General features: G+C 42.3%; 1 protein-coding gene across 1 annotated transcript; it reads left to right on the top strand.

Annotated features, from left to right (window-relative positions):
• The first annotated feature begins 2390 nt into the window (after positions 1 to 2390).
• ercc6 (excision repair cross-complementation group 6) lies at positions 2391 to 17251 on the top strand. The gene is made up of 21 exons (XM_070916097.1): positions 2391 to 2586; positions 2711 to 2939; positions 3431 to 3551; positions 3659 to 3773; positions 4849 to 5563; positions 6979 to 7110; positions 7591 to 7749; positions 8717 to 8852; positions 9112 to 9282; positions 9595 to 9771; positions 11246 to 11362; positions 11821 to 11916; positions 12706 to 12924; positions 13499 to 13609; positions 14164 to 14283; positions 14537 to 14631; positions 15141 to 15283; positions 15406 to 15999; positions 16122 to 16290; positions 16375 to 16453; positions 16555 to 17251. Exons 1-21 carry the CDS (start codon positions 2391 to 2393, stop codon positions 17002 to 17004), a joined length of 4344 nt encoding a protein of 1447 aa, XP_070772198.1. The 3' UTR covers positions 17005 to 17251.
• The last annotated feature ends 501 nt before the right edge of the window (positions 17252 to 17752 follow it).

Raw genomic sequence — 17752 nt, 5'->3', positions numbered from 1 at the left:
AAAACCCTCTCTCACAAGATTCTTTGTAAAAATGATTTCATCCTCGAGACATTTATCAGGTTCCAGGCAGCTGATGAAGGCCATACAGACTAAAACACCCTTTATCGAAGCAAGGAGGACAGTGTGCAGATAATGGAAGAAACACAACTCCATACTCCATCACCGCACAGAGAAGATGGAGTTTATAGCATGTATCACCTGTGCTACAGTGTCTTGTGTTACCTCACGTACCCCTTTATGCAGATGAACACTCTACAGAGTGCATAGCAAGCCCCACGATGCTTTGCACATAAACTAAACACATGTTCTCTCTTTAAATCTTGCTCTGCTTGTTATGCTACTGTCAGGATGCAAAGCAGCACAGCGCAGCAGTGTTAACATCACACCACTGCACCCTCTGGGATTTGCACTCTACCCTCCTACACCCCATAAATCTACTTACCCCTTGCATACAAAGAAGCAGGGTTCATCATGCTCACTCATGAATGCACGCCTACACATAAAGTTAAGATGGACAGCTTTACCACCCACTAAATCCTGTAAGCCTGGTGTGGTCCATCAACTAACATTCCCTAAATTATGATGTGCAGAAAACACAGACATATACATACACATTATCTCCACCTACCCTGTGATAAAACTTGTCAAGTATTGCTTAGATAAACAAAAGATGGAGGGCGAACACAAGACAGAAGGTTTACATTCCTCTCTGCAGCTCAACCTTACAGTCACAACATTGTGTGAATGTGTATCAGTTCATTTCCCATCATAGGTGATTCATCAGCAGCTTTATAGTTTATATTCTTACCCCTATCAGTGGGCCTTTATATCAACGACCCAGACAAAAACCAACAAAGAAAACATTGTGTCTGTTGGCTACCTGATCAGAGCTCTGCACACTGCAGGTCTTCTTCTAATTAAACTGCAAGTAAAGGCCTATTTCTTTACTGTGACACACTTTCCTTTTGGTTTAGTACTTTTTAAATTCAAACCCCCTCCAGTGTCTCTGGAGAGGTTCCAATGAAGGTGACCCACATTTACTAGTTAAGCAAATAAAACAGACCAGTGTCTCCATCTTACTACACTTTCTGAGCCAAGGCTCACAGCAATCCCTATCCCTATATAGATATGTCTGTTTACACAAATTACACTGTTTGGAAAGTTTACTGGCCTTTGCCCAGGCACTGCAGTGCAAGGCAGAATGGATATTTTAATTAAGTCCTTCATTTATTGTTGCAAGACACTGGAAATAAACTTCCTCTGAGATGCAAGCACGTTGTGACACCCATGAAGTGCAAGTTCCAAACCTTTGTAAAAAAAAAATTAAAAAAGACATAGAAAAAGAATTGATGCTTTGCAGAGGAATAGAAGTTTTGAGATTTGGAGTGGTTTACTGGATGGTGCCATTATGCAAGGTCTGGCTGGACTACAGCCTGATTGCAACACAAAAACTCCCTAACGTTCTTGCTCCCTCCTCAACACATACAGCTAACTGGTTCCCAAGCTGATTATGCAAAACACAAATACAATGGGTTATATCAAAATGTGGTCCAGCACATTTTCATTGGACTGGGGTGGTTCAATGAAGGTCCTCCACGGTTAATTCTCGACTAAAATAAGTGGTTTCATGGCGCCATCTAGAGGACAAGAGGCACTGCAGCAGTGAACCAGCAGAGGGCGCTGCCCAACAAGTTAATCATTGAACAGAGAGCACCGGAAACCAGGAAGCTTGGCTGGCAACATGACATATTAAATCAAGCCAGTGATGTTGTGTAACTGAACGTTTTGTAAGTAATTTCTGTCATTGTCGTTTCGACACTCGGTTTAATGTACCCAGCTTCAACACCGATAACGTAGTAACGCTACCTGGCTGGGGCACGAATCTGTATTTTTTGGCAGTTTAATTTAAACCGAACTGCTGCTGGCAACAGCTGATGATGTACGGCTGATGTAGGACTGTTAGCTTAGCTGGCTAGCCTAGCCACGTAAACAATGGACGGCTGTGAGAGATTTTAATGTTTCTCACAAAACTTGATGTGAATGTTATAACGGTCTAATCAACTGCCTCTTGTAATACGTTATTTTGTGAGAACAGGTATGAAAGTATTTATTCTCCCCTTTCTACGCGTAGTCGTTCAGAGGATAATAAGCTTGAAGTCAGTTAGCCAACCGTTAATGTTGAATAATACCAAAACATTAGTTAAGTTCACAGTAAACGTAACATCTTTTGAAGCAAGATTAAGTTAGCTCAGAATACCTTGATTTAGTTAACGTTATGGCCTTTATTAAAGTACCACCGGGGCTTAGAAGAGACAGGGGTCTTTGGGACCACATCATCTGTCTGACATCTGAATGACCCACTGACTGTCTCTGTTTGCAGCTGCATCAATATGCCTGTAGAGGGTTCAGAGGACCAGGTGCCTTCCTCTCTCTCCAGCCCTGCCAGTGCTGCCCTTACCCCGGGAGGGACAGAGGAGGATGGGGCTACAGGGGGCTCGGCAGTCTGTTCTTTCCCTGAAAACAGCCAGGGCTCCGAGGCTGCTGCAGCCTATCCTGCCAATACTGGACCTGAGGAGGGTACCAGCGGTGAGCTATGCAACTCTTGCACTAAAAGAGATTTGGGACCATCACAAATAGCTTTGAACTGACATAAAGAGTCACTCCTGGCCATCTCATGCATCCATGTATTGTCATTTGTGGTGTGGTACAGGTGGTAAGAGGTCTGGAGCCTTGCTGCAGATTGACCGGCAGCGTATCCAAGCAGCATCTGCCAGCTCTGGCGCAGATGAACTTCAGGGTCTTGGTGTGGCTGTGTATGACCAAGACGTCCTTGAGCAAGGGGTCCTGCAGCAAGTGGACGAGGCAATCCACGATGCCAATCAGGCAGCTGCTAAAGCCGAGGCTGAGAAGGAATACCAGTCTGTGCTCGATGATGTCAGGTAAAGGACAATGACTGCAATAATAGGAAGGCCTGAGCTGGTCTGAGTTTTCCTCTTGGCAACATTCTTGTTGACTTTTTTGTGTGAAAGTCCTTCTATCAAAGTCTTGTTCTGATATCAGCATCATACGATTAATTTATTTATATATGTGTTTGATGAAATGCTACGATTGCACTGAGATACATTTTTTTTTCTATTACCTTTTTAACAAGAGATCATACTGTTTAGTAGTTGTGGTAAAAGTATACTGAAGTCAGCTCCTCCAGCACTTACTTACAGTAGCATATTTAAACTCCTATTAGAATATACAAGAAGCTTCTCTTTGGTAACTGTAGATTTATGACAAAGTAAGCTCAGTTGCAAAGGTGAAAGCTAAAAAATACATTTACAGCCGTCATCTTCATAGGAAGCTTGTTTTTTATTTCAAAATAACAGCAAACCTTAAAGGAGCTAATTAATCCTACTCTGTGTTTTAACGGTGTGTGTTTCAGGTCCGTTACAGGGTCTCTGAAACATATCAACAAGATTATCGAGCAGCTGTCTCCCTATGCCGCCTCCAGCAAAGATATCAGTAGGAAGATTGAATCTGTCAAACGACAGAAAGAAAATAAGGTAAAATACTAAATATGACAAACCCTTAAATTAATGATTTACATGAGAATGTGACATCAACATAATATTGACAGTGACTGTGATGATGAAAACACATTTTAATTCAGGAGAAACAGCTGAAGAAAGTCAGAGCCAAACAGAAGCGACTTCAGGCCATTCTTGGAGGAGAGGACACACAAAGGGTGGAAGCTGAGCTTTTGGCAGAGGATGATGAAGAGGAAGGTGAGGTGTCCTTATTGTTTGTCTGTGATTCCTTTCCAATGTATTGACTAAACGTGTTGTCCACTACTATGGGAATCAATACTGAGTCATATAAGGCAAAAAAAGTGCTGGTTCCCTGCTTTCTATAGACAATGTGAAGCCAGGGTCATGTTCTGTGCTGCCCAAAGTGAAGCAAAACAAAGCAGAAATGGAAACAATGCAAAGCATTAATACCAGTTGCAGCTTTGGTGGCCAAGAAGGCTATTCAGTGGCATTCCTCGTTTAAGGAATTGTCAGAGATGATTGTAAGCAAAGGCTTAAATACATATTGGATGGTAAAAAATACACTCCACGGTGCAGTGGTGGCTGTTTTGAATATCAAGATGTTCATATATGTTTCGTCTGCAGCGGATTTCACCCCTGACACACCCACCAAAATATATGTTAGAGGTTGTTGAAACATGTTCAATTAGAAAAAAACATGCAAAACATTTTCACATTGAACTCTCTCTGATATTTTCCTTGTGACAGCTGGGTTTCATTTCGTGTTTTAATGTTTTTTCTCCAGTTTATATTTTGGCACAGCCTTTGACATCTGTTTTCTCCTATTTGATGGGTGTGTCTGAAGTGAAAACCAACACATCTATTGTGTTTATGCAACAGAACCATGATGTACAACACCAGTGCTGATTTAACCTTCACCCTTGAACACCAGTTGTTTATTATCAGCTTTAACAAACACATGTAAATATACTGAGCTGCACGCTTAAAGGTACCCAGTCGAGTTTTCTTATAAACAAAAACAGTTATGTTGACATTCAAGTTTTTCTCACCACAATGTTTTGTGTGCGTCCTTTAGGCCTGACAAATGTGTTCAATGCATTTCCTTCCTCATAAAACACAAACAGAAACGTGCTTGCACGCATGCATCTTAGTCCTCATGTGTGCATGATATGGAAACAAAACAGGGACCTGCTAATTAAAATATTGCTCCATAGTGCTACTAGTTGTTGAAAAAACCACCATGGGATACCCTGTAAGAACTGATACTTAACAGTTCTGTGTCTAACCCTGCTTGATGTGTGTGTTGTACCAGAAGCCGGGCCGTCGACACTGGGCAGCATGCTCATGCCATCTCAGGAGACTGAATGGGAGGAGCTTATCCGGACGGGTCACATGACTCCTTTTGGAACACGAATCCCACAGAAGGAGGTAAAGAAGGAGCCTCGAAAAGTGATGCTTGTTGAAAACTCGGCCTTTGACCAGTACTTGACGGACCAGGCCAAGTTGGCTACTGAGAGGAAGAGAGTCCCTCTTCTAAAGAAGAAGAGGAGCTCCAGACTCAGCCCTGATGAGGCCAGGGGAAAAACCAACATAATTGTTTCGTCTTCCAAGGATAAAAAAATGAAGAAGCGCATGCGAAAGCTCCAGATAACTGCTCTGAAGGCCCATCCTAAGGCTCGGCCTAAGTCTGAGCCACAGCTCCCTAAGCCAAGGAGGAAGCGTCAAACTGAGGGAGAGGAGACAGACAGCGAGGGGTCAGAGTACCTTCCCAGTGATGAAGGCATAGATCCTGACCAAGAGGAAAGAGAAGACGTGGAGGAAGGCTTCGGGGAGGATGATGAAGAAGAGTATGAGTTGAAACCATACAAGAGAAAAACTGAAGGGAAAGGGAGGAAGAAAGTAAAGAAGAAAGAGGAGAGTGAGGAAGAATACTGCCCTGAGAGTTCAGATGAAGAGGAGGATGAGAAGGGTAAAGACAAAAAATGCAAAGATGATGGAGATATGGAGTACTACAGACAGCGAATAAGGTATGATGGTCATCTACTTGCTGCTATAAACTTATTATTAAATTATTGGTTATTTTGGTCCCCAGTTTTGTAATTTGTTTTCAGCTTGTAAACAGTAGATTCATTCTTAGGCTTATGGTTGGATGCAAAGGTGTAAAAAGTTTTCATCTGCAAGTCTTCTTCTGAAGAGAATGCATACATCTGCGCCTGTAAATGACATGCTCAACAAACACCAGATTGAGCCTTCAAGTTTGCATCACATTTGCGATGGCAGTGGTGCAAATGTGCTATTGTTATTCCATTTAGTTAAGGAGAAAAGCAGTCGGTTTCTGCTGGCTCCATAGTGCAGAAGGAGAGTTAATCCCAGATGAGATTGGCAGCTGTTTCTTGACTAAGCAAATTCACTCCCTGCTCTTCTTCTCTCTCTGCTCTCACACTGGCCTAATTATCCTCCTGCACATGGTCTTATACACTCACTCACTCTAATGCTCAAATTAATGGAAGAGCAGCCCTAATGAGATTTCATATTTATAGCTGCCAAATAAATTGTGTTGGCATGTGTCCTTTTTCTACTGTGCAGTGATTGAATGTCAATTCAACAGCATAGACACGGCATGGATGGTGAGGCTAGCTTATGTGAGGAATGATATTATTAGAGCGGGCGGTATTTGTAGTTGGGTGGGGGGTGGAGTGGGGGCAGAAAAGTGTAATTAACTGAACCAATGCTTAGTCTTGACTTAATTAGAGAGCGTGGTCTCCCAGGCCCAGCTAAAGGACCAGTTTCGTGGCAGGGTGACAGACCAGGCCCAAATGAAGATGGATTCTTATCCTTTCCACCTCGCACCTTTCTGGGGAACTCGCACTACTAATTGTCTGTATCAATCTTCATTTGCTGCGCGACGACTGTGCCTCTAACTGCCCTCTCTCCTGCACCATTAAAACTCTTCTCCTTTACATTTCCCTTTTTGCTGTAGATGTTCAACTGCTCAAGGGAGATACTCGCACCTCAAAACATTTGCTATCCATACACCTGTGTAGGCAAGCCTTTAAATTAATCACTGAGTGCAAGAGGTGCAAACGGGACATCCATCCATCTATTCGCTATACCTGCATACCCTGTTTAGGGTTGCATGTAGCTGGACTTTTACCAGTATGCAAGTACACCCTAACCCTGGACAGGTCACCAGTCTATCACAGGGCTAATACAGAGATGGAGAAATCCAACATGAAACAGAAATCACTTGAAATGTCTCACTCTTTTTGAGCTTGGATCACCAAATAATTTAAATTTTGGGTGTATAACACAATATCAAAGACAAAAAACTTAAACTGACAGTTGTTTGTGTTCACTCATGTTGACTGAGCCCATTAGATCTAGTGGTGAAAAGCATTTCATGTGGTAGAACTTCATTAGTATGTACTCATTGTCTTACTAGGAGATGGAAGCGACAACGTCTTCAAGAAAGGGAGCTGAAGAGAGAAAGAGGTGAGGAGCTTTCAGATGACAGTGATGAAGAATTTGACGAAGGCTTCAAAGTGCCTGGTTTCCTCTGGAAAAAACTTTTCAAGTAAGTTCAATGTGAAACATTTAGAGTTTCCTCAAATGTCCACACAGTCATTTGCAAATGTTTTCAACTGTCAAGTAAGATAGTGATGGCATTTGACTAGTAGCTGTAAAATGATTAGTGTATAAAACATATCTGTGTACTTTCTCTGGTGTCATGGTCCACAACACACCCACTGCTTCTAACAACCTTTGGCTTCAAATGATAAAGATTAACCAAAGATTATTTGATCAAGACACCATAAACTTGATTCAATAAATAATAAAAAGAAAATTGACTTTTGCCTTACAAGTACATCACTCCTTTATCTGATAGGGATTAGGTTATTTGCTCTGACACTTATTATAATAATTGAACCAGATTTCAGTTAACATACTTTGTGATTACTGGGCCACCCTGCCATGTACGTGCACTTGAATGTCCATAGTGGCTGTCATGTACAGGTGTTTTAAGTGTTTGTATACGTGTATATCACATTGTCAGGTACCAGCAGACAGGTGTGCGGTGGATGTGGGAACTCCACTGTCAGCAGGCAGGCGGCATCCTGGGAGACGAGATGGGATTGGGTAAAACCATCCAGGTCATCTGCTTTCTGGCTGGACTGAGCTACAGCAAACTGAGGACCAGAGGATCCAACTACAGGTACACACACACACACACACACACACACACACACACACACACACACACACACACACACACACACACACACACAACAATCTGTGGCCAGAGACTGTGTGTCTGTATGGTATGAATATTTGATTAGGGGGATTTCTGCTTGAGAGTGTTCATCTGAATTATTAAACATGTTTCAATTATCAGACTCTTCACTTTCTTACTGCAGACATCAGAGAAAACTCTGACACTCTGTTTGTGTGTGTGTGTGTGTGTGTGTGTGTGTGTGTGTGTGTGTGTGTGTGTGTGTGTGTGTGTGTTAGAGTAGAGTGAGTGTCTTCATGAACACTTAAAATGAATTTTTGACTCGAGAAGTGGGGGTGGAGCAGGTGTGGGACAACAAATCAACCATGGAAAACATGACGCAGTGGTGGTGATAATCTGGTTTTACTGCACAAACGACATTTAGGAGGTGGAGCTTCTCTCATGGTCAATACTCTGTCTACTAGACGCCCACAAATTGATTGCTTGCAAACTCAATTATGGCCAAGTATCAATAGCTTCCACCAGGCAGAGGTTCATACCAGCCCATTAGCGTATCTTTGTGTGTGTGTTTGACAAAGGTCTTGTAAATCTTGACAGAAGAGCTGAGCATGTGTCCACGCACCTTCTTTGATTCATTTGTAAGACACAGAAAGTGATTGGAGCTTTGTTGTTCGTTCTGCTGCATTATTGTACCTGGACACTCAGCTTCCTCTATTTCCCTTATTCCTGAATGCATCGCATATTCTACATGCAAGCAAAGCACATTTCCTTTTTCACATATTGGGGAAAGGCCTTTATTTTCTATAACTTGGTATAGAAATGATGAGTATAATTAGCTAATGAAATTTGCTGATGTTATCCAAAGTTAAATGAACCCAGAGTTCCCTTGTTACCCATCTTAATCGCATGTTTAAGATTAAACATCTCTGTCCTGTGTGTTTGGTTGTAGGTATGCTGGTCTGGGTCCAACAGTCATCGTGTGCCCAGCTACAGTCATGCACCAGTGGGTAAAGGAGTTTCACACCTGGTGGCCTCCTTTCAGAGTCGCTGTTCTACATGAAACTGGCTCGTTCACCAGCAACAAGGTAATTGTTTGTTCGTGTGTGTTGGATTTTCATATTCATAATTCAGTAAGAATGCTTTCTACAGGGTCTATTTTTCCTCTGGGGGGCACTAGAGGTCTGTTTATACAGCGTTATCTCCTAACCTTCTCCCCTCTCCCCCTCTCTCCTCACACCACATTAAGGAGATGCCCTAGTTCGATGCTCAAGCGACCAGAGATAGTTAAGAATTGCAATGACTTAAAAAACCTGTTTGGTGTATGTGCTTTTTTCTCTGTTGCAGGAAAAACTTATTCCAGAGATAGCATCATGTCATGGTATCCTGATAACCTCGTATTCAGCTGTGAGGAATATGCAAGACACCTTGCAGCGCTACGATTGGCACTACATTATACTGGATGAGGGCCATAAGATCAGGAATCCAAACGCTGGAGTTACCACTGCCTGCAAACAGGTGTTGTTTCAGACACATTCATGAGCACACACATTTTAACCACAACAACTGAAGCGTCCATACAGTAGAAATGACTTTAGCTTATGAATACATTTACACTTTGAGTTGAAAAAGTAATACATGCCTTTTCATTTGTGTCAGTTATGTTGATTATCTCTTTCCACATTCCTACGCACCATCAGAGCTTTTGTTCTTGCCTTTAGAAGAAGCTATTTACTTCCATTCATTCTTGTACAGCAACATCAAGCGTGCTGGAACATCACATCGATCTTTAGGAAAATATAACATATTTTATCTCTTCCCTCTCTCTAGTTCCGCACTCCCCACAGGTTCATCCTGTCGGGCTCTCCCATGCAGAACAATTTGAAGGAGCTGTGGTCTCTGTTTGACTTTGTCTTCCCCGGCAAACTGGGGTCATTGCCTGTCTTCATGGAGCAGTTTTCTGTGCCGATCACCATGGGAGGATACAGCAATGCCTCACCTGTACAGGTACTGGAACACACACACGCACAATTAGGATTTGTTTAAATCCTGCCCCTCAATCCTTTTCTTCGTTTTTTATCTTCAAAGTGTTGGTATACAATAACTCCATCAAGAAATGTCACCCCATTTGAGAATTTGAACACATTTTTTCTCAGATAAGAGAAAAGAAGTATAGTGTAAATTGTTTCATTATCTTGCATTTTGGATTTTACAATTTGATTTAATTTAAAGTTAGAGCATAGAATAGGATACGAAAAAAGCTATGAGGCTTATTTTCATTGTTGTCCAAAGTGAATGGGAAGGGACGAAAAAGCATACATACAACAAGAAGTAGTCAATTAATGCAGCAACTCTATAAGTAAACCTATAACGTAGCATAGGGAGGGAGGGATGAAGGGCTAAAGTGTCACTTGACAACATTAGTCACACACACACACATACATGTAGGCATAATTTTGGAGAGCTAGATGGAAGCAAGTCAGAAGGAGAGATTGTGGAGCAACAGAGCCATTAAGTGCAGGGCAGGATAATGTAGGTCCATGCAAAGGAACTTCAGTACATCCCTAGTGTGTGAGAGAGAGGGAGAGGCTAAAGTGGAGAGCCAGTGAGCTAAATTGTAGCCCTTCGTCATTAGTGTTCAGTCGTTAATAACCCACTGACTGTATGGATTTAATTATTTAAGCTGGCTATTGATGCTTCTTCCGCTGTCGATAATAAAAACCTTTACTAATTATTAATGTTATTAAATGGTCAGAGAGGGCTAAGCTCTGCTGCCTTATCCTCTTCTCGAAATTCTCAGAGCAGCAAAGCAGTCCCTCGGCTGATCATGTACAAGCAGATGTATGTAAAAACGTATGCGGGTGGGGTGGGGCTGGATGAGCTTGAGGATGTGGGATCCATTACTGAAGCATGCGTTTGCACCCCCATGTGAATCACCTCAGCAGCTTGTGCAGAGATCACTGGATCATCTGCTGCCCTACTCTTCTTGTTTTCCACTCTGACCTCCATTGAGCCCTAAATCCCACCATGTTATTGTCCCCTCCAGCTTCACTGAGTGTGTCTTTGATCCTTTTGCGAACCCCCAGTGAGTTAATATTATTAAAAGGCTAACTGGACCTTTAGCACTGACTCTGGATGAGGTGTAGCAGGCCATTTGCAGTGGGACTGAGTGTTTCTCAAGCTCCCCCACTGTTTTCAATGGACCTGGCCAGTTGTACTGATGAAAGAGGAGGGCTCTGTCCCTGGAGACCAACAGCACTCTGATCAATGTTTAATGGCCCGTGCTGCTGAGAGGGACAGCAACATGAGGGAGGTGATGAGAGAGGGCAGAAAAGGGGCTAAACGACGATCATGCCTCAGGAAACATCCACACTGGCAGGTGTGAGTGTTGATGTGGTTGTTTGACGCGCTGGACTGAATGTTGCTTTGGTTTTAAAGCAGTTTGTTTGTGCTAAAAGGTTTAACTGTTGTTGCTTTTCAGGTCCAGACGGCGTTTAAGTGCGCAAGTGTGCTGAGGGACACCATAAATCCTTACCTGCTCAGAAGAATGAAGGCAGACGTCAAGGCCAACCTCTCCCTACCTGACAAAAGTGAACAGGTATTCATCATACTCCAAGACATTTGACCCTTTTCTGTCTAAGTATTGAACAGCCTCTCACGCCTGGATCTCTTAACTGGGGAGGTGTTTATCTGATTGGATGTGACTGTATGTGCCACGTCTAAGGAGTATTTGACGAATGTGCATGGCCCTCGTCAGGTGAAGCCAGCTAATAAAGTCCTAGTAAAGTAAAAGGAGCAGGTATTCATTAAAGTGGCCAGTCCCTGGTCTGTCCTCGCGGCTGATGCTGGTTGACTCCTCAGTCCACTTCAGCTCATTAAGTCAGTCCCTAAGGACAGCAGTGGCTCCAAAAAACACGTTGCTTCCCTCTAATTTCTCTTCTCACACACTGCACTTCATCAAGGGGCTTTAGAGCGGATGTTCACTGCTCATTACACACTTTTACACTACCCTGTGTGTGTGTGTGTGTGTGTGTGTGTGTGTGTGTGTGTGTTCAGGTTCTGTTTTGCAGATTAACAGATGACCAGCGCCAGGTGTATCAGAGCTTCTTAGATTCCAAAGAGGTCTACCAGATACTAAACGGGGACATGCAGGTAAGCCTCGCTTTCATAGTTAAAGCAAGTTCACTGTGTTTGTATTTTTTGCTTCTTCCATTTGGGCTTTTTGTGTTGACTGGAGCTGCATTACAAGGACAAGGAGGGCAAAACTCTCAGTCGAGGAGAAGATTTCCAGGAACAAGACTTTCCTTATTCATTATTTAACCTCCTAACTGATGAATCAGTTCACCTCTCTCGCTCACAGGCATTTGTGTGTATTTTTATGCACTCTTGTACGCTTAAAGAGCAACACCTTGAAGTGGCATCAGTTGAATATGTTTTGTGGATTTTTTTTTTTTTTTTTACCATGCTAATTTAGTTAATCCCCTAATAGCTTGACTTTAGTATTCTTTAAGATGCTCTCTTTAAGGATGCTGTGCAGTTGGTCGTCTCACATTAGCCAGACCCTGGAGAGAGAGACTCGACCATTTATCACCACTGACCAAATGGACGGTTGGAGAGCCAGGGGTGACCACAGCAGATTGTGCATACACACACATGCTCTTATAGACATATTCAGTGGTCACTCTCAGTCCATTAACCACCATTACTAATGCAGTGACCATTGGGCCTTCATCAAGAAACACAGCCTTTATTGTCCGTAAATAAATGATGTAACTCATTCCTGTAGACTAAAGTAAATGTGTTTATTTGTTTAAAGATGCGCCACTGTAAAATGCAGTGAAATCTACCAACCTTTTATAACAGTTTTGTCACCTTTCTCCAATTTTGTGTTAATGAAAGAAACCGTTTTCTTTGTTCCTTTCTCTTGTTTGTGCTGTTCAGGTATTCTCAGGTTTGATAGCGCTACGTAAGATCTGTAACCACCCAGACCTTTTATCGGGCGGCCCCCGGATGTTGAGGGGAATCCCAGAGGACCAGCTAACTGAGGAGGAACACTTCGGCTTTTGGAAACGCTCAGGAAAGCTGATAGTGGTGGAGTCGCTGCTGCGTCTCTGGTTCAAACAGGGCCACAGAGTCCTGCTCTTCACTCAGTCTAGACAGGTTTGGAACGCGTTGCTTTGACTTTCTCATTCACACATACATTTTTGCTTTGCTAAAATAGCAGTTGATATATATATAATGCAAATTTTTAAATGCCAATAATTAATTGTTTGTATTAATGCATTGAAATGAGTTTTTGCATAGGCCAGACGTCATTACATCACTGCTTCAAATTAATATCTTAAATTGTCATGTCACTTGTACATGTTGTCTCTGTATTTGCTGCTGGCTACCTACAACCCTGGTGCTCGTAAAATTGTGTGTGTGTGTGTGTGTGTGTGTGTGTGTGTGTGTCTGTGTGTCTGTGTGTGTGTGTGTCTGTGTGTCTGTGTGTGTGAGGGAGAGAGAGAGAGAGGGAGAGTGTGTATGTAAGAGAGGCCCCAGCTGTTGCAGTCAATACCAATGAGATTATACCTCAGAGGGAACCTGAGAACCCTCCCTGTCGGTATCTCTATCCATGTAATATTAATCTGCTCTAATCCTTTTAGAGATAATCCAAACCTCCGCCCCTCTTTTCCTCTCTCTGTTTCTCTCGCCGTCTCTCTGCTGACTTTATCGTCTCCCTCCTCTCCAGATGTTGGACATCTTGGAGGTATTTGTGAGGGAGAATAACTACTCATACCTGAAAATGGACGGCACTACCACAATAGCTTCCCGACAGCCCCTCATCGCCCGCTACAACGAGGTAAGGATTAGTCTTCCCTAATGGCTCTGAGTGTTTCCCCATGAAAATCCCGTCCTGAGGGACAAAATGCTTCAGTGGAACCCTGCACACCCTGAGGTGGAAACACTAATTGATGACAATCTGTTGTTCAAACTGGATGTACCTTATTGTCTCTGTACTGAAATACAGATATGTGGAAATATCACTGAGCATTATAACAATGTAGGTCTACCTTTAAATTAAACCTTCTGATTCTGTGCAAACGCATGGCAAAACTTATCAGTATTTTAGAATTTAATGTGTTAATATCTATGTCTGATCAAATGTACAATTTTTTAAGTAACCAAAAACCTTGATTTTAGATTGAGCTATTTGATTTAAATAGGGGTTAATTTGAGAGAACATGACATTGTCGTCTTAGTTTGATATTACATTAAATTATTAGTTAACAATTTACTAATTAAATGTATATGTATGATTGTACCCAGAAGTGATTATCAAAGGGAGTATACAACTGTGGACATGGTGTTCATTAATCACTGACATATTTTTCCCCTTGCCTTTCTTTCTTACAGGACAAATCCATTTTTATCTTCTTGTTGACCACTAAAGTCGGAGGTCTGGGAGTCAATCTGACTGGAGCCAATAGAGTCATCATCTATGACCCAGACTGGAACCCCAGTACTGACACGCAGGTTAGACAGATACACACATTCAATAGTTCAAATCAAACATTTACTAGGTGAATTATTTAATGTGGATTTTTATTGTTCTACTTATGTACTTCAAATATTTGCGACTTAAAATGACCTGCATTTCCAGTTGGACATGAACTCTCCTGCTTCTCACAATTGTTTCCTTGTTTACTTAAAGCCTAAAAAAATCTTGACTGTGTGTTTCAAATAATTTACCTGAATAATTTATTTGAATGTATTGTGTTGTTCGTAGGCACGGGAGCGAGCGTGGAGGATCGGTCAGAAGCAGCAAGTGACGATCTACAGACTGCTGACTGCAGGGACCATCGAGGAGAAAATCTACCACAGGTCAGAGTGCAGTTTTTCTGTTTGTGTTTGGCCATAAGCACTTCCACACACGATATTCAATCACAGAACTCAGTTTAAAAGAGGTTTAAAAAAAAATCCTGCGCTGGCTTTTGTGCTTTCTCTTACCCAGTCTTGCATTTTAGTTGTCTTTTCATTGACTTCACATGTTCATGAATATTGGTAATAACAAGACTAATTGCTCACATCACTGCTGTATTACTACATGCACTATCCCAGTTCTCAGTAATTGAAAAGCTTTCCTGCATTATTAAATGGCCAATCAAGGACTCCTAAACTGTTGCTCTGTTTGGTTTGGGTCTGTAAAGTGCTTTCAAAAAGCAAGTTGGAAGAACTGCAGGGAGTCTATTTTGATGCCTACAGTCGTGCGGTTAACTAATTTTCTCATCCATCAGCCAAATTACTCTGTGGTGACAGAGGATTGGGTGAAGGTGTAAAATAGCATATTACACACAAGTATCTAATTCTGTATTTTATCTGTTGTAATTCAGGCAAATCTTCAAACAGTTTCTGACCAATCGTGTTCTGAAGGACCCCAAACAAAGGCGGTTCTTCAAGTCTAATGACATCTATGAGCTCTTCACCCTGTCTGACCCTGGAGCTCAGGGAACAGAGACCAGTGCCATATTTGCAGGTCTGCACATTTTTTCTTTTTGTTTGTGCATTTTTCTCTTAGAAACAGTAGAAACATGTTATTGTCGAATTATGAGGTTACATGAATCTCACCTAACAGGTTTTGTTTTGATTCTCATACAGGTACAGGTTCTGATGTCAAGGCACCCAAGAAACCTGAGAGGCCAAGGGCATCACACACAGTAAACCATGGCAGCTATGTACATAAACATTCCTCACCAAACCAGAATGAAACTGGTGCAGATGGCAGACACTTAACAAACATTCCTGCATTAAGAGATGGAAACACTTCTCCATGCAGTAAAAACTCAAACGTCCCGACCGACAATCAAAGCGCCAACCAAAATGGCGTGGACGTAAAGCCAAATATTCCAGCTAATACACACCATAAAGGACAAAATAATAGACACTGGGATGCAGCCAAGCCTCCATTCAAACACTCAAACTCATCCAGCTCTCACCAACACAGAGACAAAGACTCTGCCCTGACTAGCCCACAGAAACACAGAGAAAAGAGGAAGCACTGCGACTCAGCTGACTCGGACAAACACAAACATAAGAGACGCAAACACTCCCAGGATGCTCGGTTTGAAGGCCACCGCATCTCTCACTTGGTGAAGAAAAGGACCTTCACGAAAGAAGAGAGTAAAGACAATGAGACAGGGGACCAGAAGAAATCTGACGATTATGTCTTGGCAAAGCTCTTCAAGAAATCTGGTAGGCTTTTTGTGCACAAACAAGACATGTTTATTTAGTATGTCTCGCAGAACAATAAGCTTCTTTGTTTGACTCTTTTTTCTTTTTTTTTTTTATTACTCGTCTTCCTCTGTCTTCTTCAGGTATCCACAGTGTGATGCAGCATGACACCATCATGGAGTCCTCCAACCCTGACTATGTTCTTGTGGAGGCAGAAGCCAACAGGGTGGCCAAAGATGCCCTGAAAGCCCTTAAGGTTTCTCGCCAGCAGTGCAGGCTGTCCTACAATAGACCCCCTCCTCCACCTGCAAGGTACACAGGCTCACACCCACACTCTGGGGATGTTTAGAGCTTCACTGATCTCATTTAAAACAAACATATCATTTGTTCTCTCAGGAAACGGTTTGGACAAAAGAAGAATTCTCTCCTGAATGCACCTTCTGTTCAATCTGTCCCTACTCCGAGCAAATGCAAGGTAACAGCAGTGTTATTATGAAGACATACGCAGTGTAGTTATGGCAGTTATTTTGCATTTGTGATGCCATGTTGTGTACATCTGTCTGTTTCTCTCTTTAGGATGCTGCTATTATAAAGAAGTCTGTGTCAAAGAAGCCTGGTTCAGGAGCTCATTTCAGTGGGGAGGGGCCAGAAAGTGAATCAAACTCTGCCCCGCTCTCCTCCTCCTCCCTGCTGGCCAAGATGAGGGTCCGCAATCACCTCAGCCTGCCCTCCAGCCAAAGAGAAGAAGCAGAGGAAGACGAGGACGGCTCCGGCGATCCAGGAACGAGCTCCCCCTCAGCCCCGCCCACTGAGCACGATGAGCTGCTGGTGGATCTGCGCAACTTCGTGGCCTTCCAGGCGAATGTGGACGGACAGGCCACCACCCAGGAAGTGCTGGAGTATTTCAAACCACGACTGACTCAGAAACAGGCGCCTGTCTTCAGAGAGCTGCTCAGGAGCATCTGTGACTTCCACAGGACTTCTGGTCAGGAGGGCATCTGGAGACTGAAGGAGGGTTTTCGCTGAGTGAAGCACAGATGAAAGATCGAACTGTGATGCATATTTGAGTACCTGTCAGCTATGAGTCTGTAGACTTCAAAACTACAATGTCAGCCTGTTTTTCATTACTTTTTGTTATGTTGTTGTAGTTCTGTCGTCGTCAAGTTGACACGTCTGTCTGACAAAAATACATCAGTCACATTATTACGGTTTGTTATGGAAGGACCATATAAACTCATATGATCAGTTAATTATCAGTTAACTAAGTATTGAAGGAAAAGTTTATTGCAATGTATAGTTAGTTTCAGCTGCAAAGTGAATCCGTTTGACTTTTTTGCTTGTTCAAGCATTACTGCAATTGTTTCTGTTAATTTTGTTTGTACCTGGTTATACTTGAATTCACTTGTTTTGTATTTGCCTGAAAGTTAAAACTGTATTACGCTGGGTAATGATTTACTCGGAGATGTGTGTTTGCTTTCAAAATGTGTACCTTTACAGTCTCGCTTGTGTCAGATTATGTTGATCTTGCTTCTATAAAATATAATAGGGGAGTAGTGTGTCATTTTGTAAATATGATCAAATCACCATAGGTGTTGGTAGATTTTGTAATGACTAACTTTTACTATGTACAAATATAGTGTGGGGGGCTTCAAACTCATCAAGTGACCTACCTCCAATTATTTGTGAAAATTTGGCAAAAAGCAGAGTTCTGTTGCTGCCATGTTTTTATAAAAAAAATAAACGTATGATGCATTGTCCTGCATATTTGGTGTGC

This window comes from Enoplosus armatus, chromosome 12 (genome assembly GCF_043641665.1).
Source record: "Enoplosus armatus isolate fEnoArm2 chromosome 12, fEnoArm2.hap1, whole genome shotgun sequence".
NCBI lineage: Eukaryota > Metazoa > Chordata > Actinopteri > Centrarchiformes > Enoplosidae > Enoplosus > Enoplosus armatus.
This window is presented reverse-complemented; position numbering and strand designations above follow the sequence as displayed.

Coding starts and splice junctions, on each gene's coding strand:
- ercc6 (XM_070916097.1), top strand. CDS start 2,391: ATGCCTGTAGAGGGTTCAGAGGACCAGGTGCCTTCCTCTCTCTCCAGC. Junction 7,111..7,590: donor CTCTGGAAAAAACTTTTCAA/GTAAGTTCAATG, acceptor TCACATTGTCAG/GTACCAGCAGACAGGTGTGC. Junction 16,454..16,554: donor CTACTCCGAGCAAATGCAAG/GTAACAGCAGTG, acceptor TTCTCTCTTTAG/GATGCTGCTATTATAAAGAA.